The sequence below is a fragment of the Apodemus sylvaticus genome, chromosome 14 (assembly GCF_947179515.1).
Source record: "Apodemus sylvaticus chromosome 14, mApoSyl1.1, whole genome shotgun sequence".
Lineage (NCBI taxonomy): Eukaryota > Metazoa > Chordata > Mammalia > Rodentia > Muridae > Apodemus > Apodemus sylvaticus.
Window position 1 is genome coordinate 82,025,325 of NC_067485.1, and position 10,690 is coordinate 82,036,014.

Here is a 10,690-nt window from a genome sequence, read left to right on the forward strand (position 1 = left end):
AGTAACATCATCTTTCCTAAGCAACTTAACCACCATCCTTTAATCTGAGCTCCTGTCTGCTTCTCCCTTTCTTAGTGGCGGTGGATATGGAAGGTGCAGTATGCTGGGGTGTGGGGGCTGGTTACAGTCTCTAGCCAGGATGATTTCATGTTCTGAGTTCTTAGAACTTTGTTTCCAGCCATAGCTATATTCTTGTCTGTAGTAGCCCAGGGGAAGTATGTGATTCCGAGCCGATATGGACACCACATGACCATCTGAGTCTAATCTGGCCAACCAGTCCTATAGGTGCTAGGGAATTGTGACATGCTATTTGGATTCTCTAAAGTTCCCAGGTGATGTGAATAGTCATTTTCCCTCCTTATTTCATGGAGGCATTTCCTCAACTGAAGCTCCTTTCTCTGTGATAACTCCAGCTTGGGTCAAGTTGACACACAAAACCAGCCAGTACAATTGACCCCTTGTCAGCTTGACACACAAACTCATCACTATTAAGCCTCAACCCTTGCTTTCTTATTCATCCCCAAGATCTAAATAACTTTAGAAGTCCCACAGTCTTCGCAAATTCTTACATCTTAAAATTTCAATCCCTTAAAAATATCCAATATCTTAAAATTCAAAGTCTTTTTTACAATTAAAAGTCTCTTAACTGTAGGCTCCCCTAAAATACTTTCTTCCTTCAAAAGGGAAATATATGAGGACACAGTCACAATCAAAATCAAAAAACTCCAACTGTCCAATGTCTGGGATCCACTCACAATCTTCTGGATTTCTTCAATGGCTTGAGTCACTTCTCCAGCTCTGCCCTTTGAAAACGTAATGACCAAGAAGCAAGTTGGGGAGGAAAGGGTTTATTCAGCTTACATTTCCACATTGCTGTTTATCACTAAAGGAAGTCAGGGCTGGAACCCAAGCAGGTCAGGAAGCAGGAGCTGATGCAGAGGCCATGGAGGGATGTTTCTTACTGGCTTGCTTCCCCTGGCTTGCTCAGCCTGCTCTCTTATAGAACCCAAGAGCACCAGCCCAGGGATGGCCCCATCCATAATGGGGCCATTGATCACTAACTGAGAAAATGCCTTACAGCTGGATCTCATGGAGGCATTTCCTCAAGGGAGGATCCTTTGTGAAAACTCCACACAAAGCCAGCCAGTACTCTTACCTATTGCTGCATCCTTGCTCCAGACCTACTGGGCTCTGCCTGTTACTTGGGTTATTTCCCAGGTGTCCTATCTAGATTGTCTTCCCCCAACCTCTACCCCTAATCTCCCAGTAGCTATCATTGTGTTTTCTCTTTCTCCTAAATCAACCAATCCAAGATTCTCCATTGCTTCCAGTATGGACCTCCGAGTCCCCATCCAAAAGGAGGGCAATCTCTTGCTAACCTTGCACATTGCTATCTTACCATCATCACCACTAACATCGCTAAGCAGACCATACTCAGCTGCTCTATTTGCCCCAATCAACTGATAACTAGAGAAGCAAAGGATTCACAGAGAGGAAGATGTCAAATACACAGATCACAGTATTGGGATAGTGTTCAGTCTATGAAAAGTATGAAAATACAGACAGACAGTCTCTACTCTAGCCTAGGCTGAAGTTGGGGCCATTTGAAAGTCAAGGGAAGTTTCTCAGTACTCTCAACATCAGAATTAAATACATAAGGATTTGGAAGACGTAAGCACTCAAAGAGGCAGTGCTGTGCCTCTGATTCTTCATGTGTTGTCTTTCTTAGGACATCCCTACCTACCTCTTCTACTTGGCTGCCTTCAAGACATAATTTGTAAATCGCCAGGTACCTTCATTCTTATTTTGTGACCTGGCACATCTTGCTTTCTGTTCCCAATGTACAACCTCTTCTTACCATTGTAACCTGTATATTTCTTATTGCTTGAATATGGAATATTCCATCACAGGCCTATATGTTTGAATGCCTGGTCCCTGTAGCATAGTACTGTTTTGGAAAGACTGTGTAATATTTAGTATGTAAGACTGGCTGTCAGAGATGAGTCACTGGGGGGGGGGGCAAGTCTTTGATCGTAATGACTGAATTGTGCTGCTAATCATGTTCTCTGTAACCAGGTCTACAGCTGAGAAGTAAACAAATCTCTGCCCCATGTTTCTGTTGCCACTAAGCCTTCTCACCAAGCCTTTCCCACCATGATGGACTGAGATCCCCTCAAACCATGAACCCAAATTGTCCATTGCATTACTTTGCTGGGTACTCCATGTAGCAGTAAGACTGCTAATAGAACCTTATTTTCATGTCTTCCAAGAACCTAGCACGTGTTCATACAGTGCTCAACAACATTTGCTGAGTAAGTGCTGTATCATTTGAGCATAAGTCTGTGTTAGACCAGTAGCTTTGTTTTTTAAAGCGCCATGTTCAGAACAGGGAGAAGTTCCTTCACCATGGATATTGGTTAAATTTTGCCGCAACTAGTATAGCAAGGGGAACAGAGAATGGGTTGTATTAGACAATCTTGGGGGAGTGAATGCTCTTCAGTCTGGAGAAAATGAAGGATGCATAGCATCATCTACAACTCCGGAGACACTGACACACAGCTAATGAGTTCTTCTTCTCTCTTTGGATGCTCTAGGTTCTATCTAGAATAAGGGGTGAAAGAAAAGTTGGTTAAAGTTACTAAAGTCAAGTCACATAAAGGCCAGTCAAAGGAAAAGCTTTCTAAGGATAAGAATTATTCACCACTGGGCTGGACATGACCTCACTGAACTCTCTACCATGGCTAGATGACTTATCTCTCAAGGATGTTGTGTCTCTTGAGCTTTATGTCTACAGTGGGATGTTGAACCAAATGACCTTTATAACGTAAAAATCTAAGACTCTATAAACCTAAATTTTACATCTCAACCTGATTTTCAGGCCCCATGATCACAATGCCAAGTTGCCTGTTTGTGTGGGGAAGGAAGGAGCACATTCCAAACTGTTGAACACTCTGTGCTGAGCAGACTCGAATACCCTGGCACTTCCTCAGAAGGGCAGATGAAGGGAGAGCTCAAGTTAGCTCATAGTTGCTAAATGGGTCCTCAGCAGGGTCATTCTTTGGATACTGTCTGAAATCTAGAGCCTGGGCAATTTCATTAGAGTTTGTCCCTAGTTTTTTCCTGCATAGCAGGGTAAGTCTTTCTTCCCTTCACTTTGGATAGTCTCTGAAACCTAGAAGTGATGAATCTCTGCATTATTCATATGAAATCAGAGCCTGACAAAGAAGGGTGGCTTTAGAAAAAGTCTTCAGCCACCCTTGCAGGCCTAGGAATAAAGAAAAATAGACTATGAATATCTCCTAACTCTTTTTTAGAGTGACTATGTTAATTTTCTGAGTATCAAAGTGCTATAGGTTGGGCTTCTTTTTAAAATAGGAAAGAAAGAAAGAAAGAAAGAAAGAAAAGAAAAGAAAGAAAGAAAGAAAGAAAGAAAGAAAGAAAGAAAGAAAGAAAGAAAGAAAGATGCATTTTTACAGTTCTAGAGTCTGGATGTCTAAGATTTCTTGGTGGGAGGGGTGGCTTTCTTCCGAGGTCTCTACAGGAGAATCTGTTCTAAGCTTTTCTTTTTGGCTTATAGATGGCCAACTTCTTGCATCTTTATGATGTCTTCTCTGAATGCACATATTTGTCTAAATGTCTCTTGTTTCTAAGGACACCATTAACACTGGATTAGGGCCAGTTCTAATGACTTCATTTCAACTTGGTTCCTTCTGCACAGGTCCTACCTCCAAATGCACTCATATTCTAGAGTGTTGTTAGTAGGACTCCAACATATGTTTGGGAAACAGCTCCCTTGACATGGGAACAGGCTTATCATCTGGACCCTCATGATGTGCATTTTTGTGGGAATCAGATTCCTTCTTTGGAAGCTGAGAAGCTAAGATGCTTCCCAGTTGTTTAGCAATAATGACCATGGCTTTTACTTTTCTCTAGCTCCCTGGTCTCGGGCTTTACCGTGGAGATCTCACTGTAGTCTTCGTATTTGAGTTCATAGCCTCACTTAGATCCTGTACATTTGTTCTCAGGCTGATTGTTCTCAAGGCTCCTTTTTGGCACAGTGCATAGGATATGACCATAGGAGCCAGTCTGATGCAGGACCAAATTCCAACATAAGCTGTGAGACTTCGAGGAAACTTATTTAAAGTCTTGAAATCTCAGTCTTCTTTAACATGAGGGAACCAATATAGCTGCCATATCAACTTATTTCGAGGATTTGGTGATGATGCTTTGTGTCAATGTGGCCCAGTTAAAACTTTACTTCTGTCGTGGGAGACTGTAGACTAGAGTCTTTTGGGCTTTTTGTGGGCTGTAAATGAAATCAGTTGGTTGATAACTATGGGAGGTGAGTGTCTCCTGTAGACTTCTGTGGTCCATCCTCAGACAATCACCCCCTTTGGTGTGGCAAGGCGGTCCTCATAGTGTGTGAGATAGCCTGGGCCTACCTGCTCTTTAGCTTTCAGTCACATGTGCATATGTTTAGCTCCTTTCCCTTCCTGGGTCATGCTAGGTGCTCTAGGAGGAAGGGAAGAACCCAGAGAAGGTGTGTAGGTGACATTGATTGTTTCCATTTTACATCCACTCCAATGCCCTTCTCTTTCAAGCAGGAAGCTGAACTAGCCCATCACACACCCAGCTGCTATCAACCATGCTGGTACTTCATCATAGGAGTGGCTTAGGAGAGTCTTTCTGTTGTGGCTCACTGATCAACCACATTCCCTTCTTTTGTCTAATTCAGAGTTCTAGCTGAAGACTTGTTGCTATGGAAACAACCATCTGAAAGGCAAGATAATGGAGAGGTTTACTCATGAGTTAGGTCCCAAACCTTCTCAGAGATCGTTTTGGATTCTGTGTTATTTTATTTTGCCCTTTCCATCTCTTTTCTCTCTTCCTCTGTCTTTCCTTCCCTCCTCAACCTCTCTCCTCCCATCTTCTTCTCTCTCTCTCCCCTCTCCACCTTTCCCTTCCTTCCTTAAAACCAACCAACCAACCAACCAACCAACCATCATTTTCACCCATTTCTTCATCCTACATGGTACACTTTAATTCAGCGTGCGACTTTTCATATTATATTTCTCCATTAGGAATGTTGGGCCATTTTTAGCTGGTTGGTTCTTAGAGTCTTTGAACAGGCCTCTGGAATCTGTACGGATAAACAGGAGCCAGTGAGGCTGGCCTGTGTTTGATTTAAAATTGGAAACCCAGGAGTCAGAGGCGAGCTTTATATATCTGGGAGTGTGGGAGCCTTGCCTCCTGATTTATGACATAGCTCAGTGAAAGCACAGGAAAGTCGAGGTAATATTTATAAATTCTTTCCTCCAAAGATAGATGGAATGTTCTGCCAAGCTGGAGTCAGATAACACCTTTTTTTTGGGAGGGGGGAGGTTGTTTAAATCTGGGAGGTGTCTGGAAGGAAGGGGGGGGATGTTAGAGATTGGATACCTGCTCCAGAGTTTGTCAAAGAAGAAAACAGGAGGGAGTCCTCTCTTGCTCCCCACACACTGCCGACTATTTGGTGGTTCCTTCCTGCTATCTAGACACAGCTTTTTCTGCCTTTACTCAGTGGGCAAAATCCCACTCTCAGTTATGATGATTACACTTTAGTAAAATAAGTAAAAATGTTTGTGTTGCTTCTTTCCTTAGACAGACGGACAAACCAACAAACAGCATCTCCCCCATTGCTATATTGGATTGGACAGGGCTGAATCCTTGAAGGTTCTAGCCATAGTGGGGAAGAAGAGTGGGGGAAAGAAAATGAAGTTGTAGAAGTGAGAAGGACATTGATGTGTCTTGAGTACCGTAGGTGTTACCATTACTGTGTGATGGGGTACATTGTCCTGGGTAAACTGAGTCAGACTAGATGATGCCTAGCTGTTGAGACTGGCATAACCAGCCCTGGTAAAAGACTTGGAACTCATCTGCCAGTTCAAGGGAGTCTCTAGATACCAAGTCTCTTTCAGTGAGGGGCAGGTGAGAGCAGCAGCCTGGGCTTTATATCTATGGTGGAATTCTGTTCTCTGAGGATAACAGCCATCACCACCTTGAGCACAGTAGCTGTTGCTACCTGCGAGAAACCTTCAAGACTGGACCTGGTGGTGTTCTCTCATTAAAGTATGAGCTTACGTGTGTGTGTGTGTGTGTGTGTGTGTGTGTGTGTAAATAGACCCTTATCTGGAATCTCAGCAACTACTTCCTGCATCTCTTCATAGCTGTATGTAATTCTGCCTCCCTGCGTATAGTACCAGGAAGTGCTAGCGTATATAGAAGAAGGAGGCTCTCCATCTGTGCAGCTATGAGGAAATGATTCTCTATGTTGGATGGGGCTTCTCAGAGATGTGCCTGGAAAGTTTGGGATCCTCATCCTCCCATGCCACTACTTATAAACTCTAACTTCTAAGCCCAGTAACCTCATTGGGTCACCAAGCCAGACTTGGGTCAAGTTGTGAATTGATCTGTCATTGGTGCTCTGTCTTTAGAGAGTAGACTTTGGTTATATTTCCCCAGGAAATGTAGATAAAACAATATTCCTCATTCTAGACCCAACAGGCTGGAAAGAGGGTCCAGCCATGTGCCCAAGCAGCGGTGCTTATTGCAAGATAGTTCCAAGTCTTTAGGACAGGAGGCTGCAGAAACAGTTTTAATAAATAGTGTTTGGGAAAGTGACTACCAGTTGTACCAGGTACAACTAGCTTGTCATTACGCTTGCTGACTTTGATCTTGATGCCTCAGAGCTCCCAGGACAGGAGGAAGCACTGCTCCCCCAACCCCCCAGTTTTAATTACCACTCTGATTCTGAGCTATCTGCCTGCTGAGAGGCTCAGGGCCTGTCAGTTCTTGGCTGAGGGCAAGCAGGGGTTTTTCCATCTTACCTGCCAGTTCCTGCCCTGGCAGAAGAGTTCTGCATGAAAGGCTCTGAGGCTTGAAAAAAAATCTAAGTATGGGCAGTTTCAGGGCGGTGTGCGGATTGCAAATAGAAGGGTTGCTTTTGCTGCATTGCTGGGAACTGGCAGGGAAATACAAACAGAGCCCCTCCTAGCTAAACTCTTAGCAGTGTGTGTAGGTTCTAGTGCTTGTAAGTACTTCATCTAACTTACAACTTAGGACTTTAGGAGTCAGTGTGAGCCCTCCAGCAGGGTTATCTATAGGGACCAGAAAGACCCCTGGAGAATTCCACTTCTCGCTTGCCTGCAAAACTTAGGAGATATCTGACAGTGTATGTGGAGATCTGGGTTATGTTTGCCCACGCGAGGATGCTGCTCTCTTAAGGCAGATGGCTCTGTGATCCAAATCCATAACCCCAGTCTCAGCTCTTCTCTTCCAGAGACTCCAGGGAGCTGCTATCCAGTCATCCATGCATGCTGTGTCTCTAAGGCTTCTGAGACGCATACCCCAAATCCCTACATGGAAACACCCAGCCAGCTCTGACTTTTAGCAAACCAGAGGTTAGTTAGCTCAGGCTGAAACTTCCTCCAAATCTTCGGGCGGGAGGCTTGACTATGACCTTGTATCAGCACAAGTTCTTACCTGAGAAGTTAAGAACTGAGTTGGCACAGAGACCCTTTTGTTGCCTCCTCTCTGCCCTAGACCCTTGGACTCCTTGAGGGTGGCAAGCCTTTGTAGACTATTGGTACCAGAAGGAATCCTTAAACGTGTTTCATTTATCAAGGAGCCTTCATGCATTCATGATGAGTGTATTGAGAATATCATTCTTGGGCCGGTGAGATTTTTTACAAGTAAAGTGCTTGCGGTGTAATCCTGACAACCTGAGTTTCATTTCTGGAACCCACATAGAGGGAATGAGAGAGACAACCCCACAAGGTTGTCCTCTGACCTCCACATGTGCATCGCGACACATGTACTCTCCTATACACACCATACACACAGAATAATAATAAATAAAATTTAAGAATATTAATTATTGCCTGAGAATATAGAGCAGTGATAGACTGCTTCCTTAGCATGTGTAAGGTCCTAGGTTCAATCACCAGTACTGAAAAAAAAAAAAAAGAAAAGAAAAAAAAATTCTTATACTCCTCACCAATGTGGAGAAACATCACTATTACCATCACAGTGACGGTAATGGGGTCGCACTCAGCCAAGAGGGAGATCAAGCTAAGGACACACACTCAGGTTCTTCCTCTGTAAGTCAGGAAGCAAAGGATAGCAGCTGCCCTATAGGACGGTAGGGAGTTCCTAAACAGACTAAGTACTTCTTACTTCGCAAGGGTAGTTAGTGTGTTGGTCCCAATATCATAAAGGGACTCAGCTATGGAGATAATAGAAGGTCTGAATTGCAAGCCCAGGCTATCCCACTGACTGCAGAGCCAGCCCACCCTCACCACCAGAGGAGAAAACACTGAGGTATCGGGGAGGTGGAGCTAATGAAGATCAGTGTTTTTGATGAGCCCCATTCTAGGGTCCACATCACAAAGAATTGCACTTCCAGCCCTCTTGGCACTCAGGGGATGACTGAAGGGGCACCTCAGCCTCTGGACAACCTGATCCAACCTCTGTGTATGGCTAGTGTGGGCAGAACTACTCTGAAATGCTTTGCACCTTGTCTGGAGCCATTTCGCAGTTAGCCACCTTCTAAGTACCAGGCACTAGACAACCACCAGAGCATCTGTACAGAAGCAGGAGTAAATACCCGAGATCCTTCTCTACTGTAGTTGACTCGGGCCTTTTAGCAGGTTTAGAGATGTTTCTTTCTCTTTCTTCCTTTTTCTAAAATGTGGGGTTTGCAGCATAGGTTGGCCTCTATCCTAACGGCAACCCTGAACTTGTGACTCTGCTCCCTCTGCCCCTGAATGCTGGCGTCACAGGTGTGCTCCCCCATTCTCGGTGTGTGTGTCCACCCCAGGGCTTTATGCTTGCTAGGCTATCAGTGAGCTCTCTACATCCAGCTCACTGATCAGCTTACTTTACCTTTACAGACCCTTTACTGAGATGTCTAATTGTTGTTGCTATTGAATTAGTCATTACACAAAAGATACATTGTATCCAAAATTTTCTATATACAACAGTCTAGGAATTTATTGCATTTACAAAAAAACACTCAAATCAAACCAAACCAACCCAAAACGGTGGTTGCTGACTGGTTCATCTCCTAGATTAAAGAAATGGTATCTTAGAAGCAGAAAAGGATTAGGAACATAGGTGTCTTATTTGTTTATTCTCCTGAAGCCTCCTTTTCTCGTGCATGTGAATTTCTTTCCTTCTAGATGAATACAAACATGTTACAATGACTCCCAGCCTTACTCTCAGCTCAGAAAATAAACAAACAAGCAAGCATAGAACCAGGATCACAGAGGTTTGTTTGATGGAGACAGAAAGGAACAGGCAAAGTCTGCATGGAATGGAAGTGATGTTTTCCAGACAGCCTGACCTCAGTTATCAAAAGTTCCACCATTGCCCTTCATCCCAATGCCCAGATGCTTTCCAGATCCAACAGATGCAGTCTTCAGCCAAAGATGCCCAAGAACTATGATTATGAATTGATGGTCACAGGCCACCTTGATGCAAAGCATTGGGTGCTGGTGACTCCCCCCCCACACACACACACATCCCATACACCCTACACACTCTCCACCCACCCCACCCTCAATACAAATGGAGATTCCTGTTGGAAGCATGCCCTGGATTTGATCATTTCTGTTGGAAATGGGAGGGCGCAGAGGAAGAAAAGCAAAGAAAGGAAACCAATAGGAGCGTGGGTCCCTTGGCTCATTGTCCATGCTGAGATGCATCACCCTGCTTCAGCTCTTGACCAGGAAAAGGTGATGCCTGTCTCAGCGGGAGGCGTTCTCAGTCAAGCTGGTGGGAAGTCGGCAGAATAAGATACATAAAGTGAAAGGCAGACTTGTGGATACAGTCCATAGAGCCCCGAGGAAGCAGGGAGAGACATCTAAGGCCTGGGTAATATTCTCACCACTGGGAGGGTAGCTGTTATTCAGCCAAGCTTGTAGCCCAGGAGCCTCTCGGGCACCTGGCTGTGCCAGTCTGTAGCACAGCCTCACTTGGACACTAGCATGTGGACAAACTCCTCATAGTTCACTTGCCCATCACCATCTGTATCCGCCGCCTGTATCATTTCGTCCACCTCCTCGTCGCTCAGCTTCTCCCCCAGCTTGGTCATCACGTGCCTCAGCTCGGCTGCGCTGACGTAGCCGTTGCCATCCTTGTCGAACACTCGAAAGGCCTCCCGGATCTCCTCCTCACTGTCAGTGTCTTTCATCTTCCTGGACATCATTGCCAGGAACTCGGGGAAGTCCACGGTGCCGTTTCCGTCCTTGTCGATTTCGTTTACCATGCCTTGGAGCTCAGCCTCTGTGGGGTTCTGTCCCAGGGACCGCATGACAGTGCCCAGTTCTTGGGTGGTGATGCTGCCGTCCCCATCCTTGTCAAACAGAGAGAAAGCCTCCTTGAATTCAGCGATTTGCTCCTCAGTTAGCTGGTCGGCCATGCTCACAGGCCAGTCTGGTCTATGCTTCCAAGCACGGACTGTGGGCTGGGCGCTTCTCAGTTCTGTAAAGGCAGACAGGTGGAGACTGCAAGGGGCGGCTGTCTGACTGGCTTTCTAGCCCTGGCTTGACAGGCTGGAGCTTAAGAAGGAGCAGGGTCCTCCCCCATCATTGGTCTGGTAGGATTGGGCTGCCATGCGTAGACGCCCCCGCCCCTGTGGTTGCCTGAAGGC

The 10,690-nt window shown here is 45.2% G+C and overlaps 1 protein-coding gene across 1 annotated transcript; it reads right to left on the reverse strand.

Annotated features, from left to right (window-relative positions):
* Positions 1-10,009: 10,009 nt before the first annotated feature.
* On the reverse strand, positions 10,010-10,459 carry Calml3 (calmodulin like 3). Its single transcript, XM_052157403.1, has one exon. It carries the CDS (start codon positions 10,457-10,459, stop codon positions 10,010-10,012), a length of 450 nt encoding a protein of 149 aa, XP_052013363.1.
* Positions 10,460-10,690: the final 231 nt, after the last annotated feature.

What these genes read in the sequence shown, in the direction of transcription:
- Calml3 (XM_052157403.1), bottom strand. Translation starts at nt 10,459, where the DNA reads ATGGCCGACCAGCTAACTGAGGAGCAAATCGCTGAATTCAAGGAGGCT.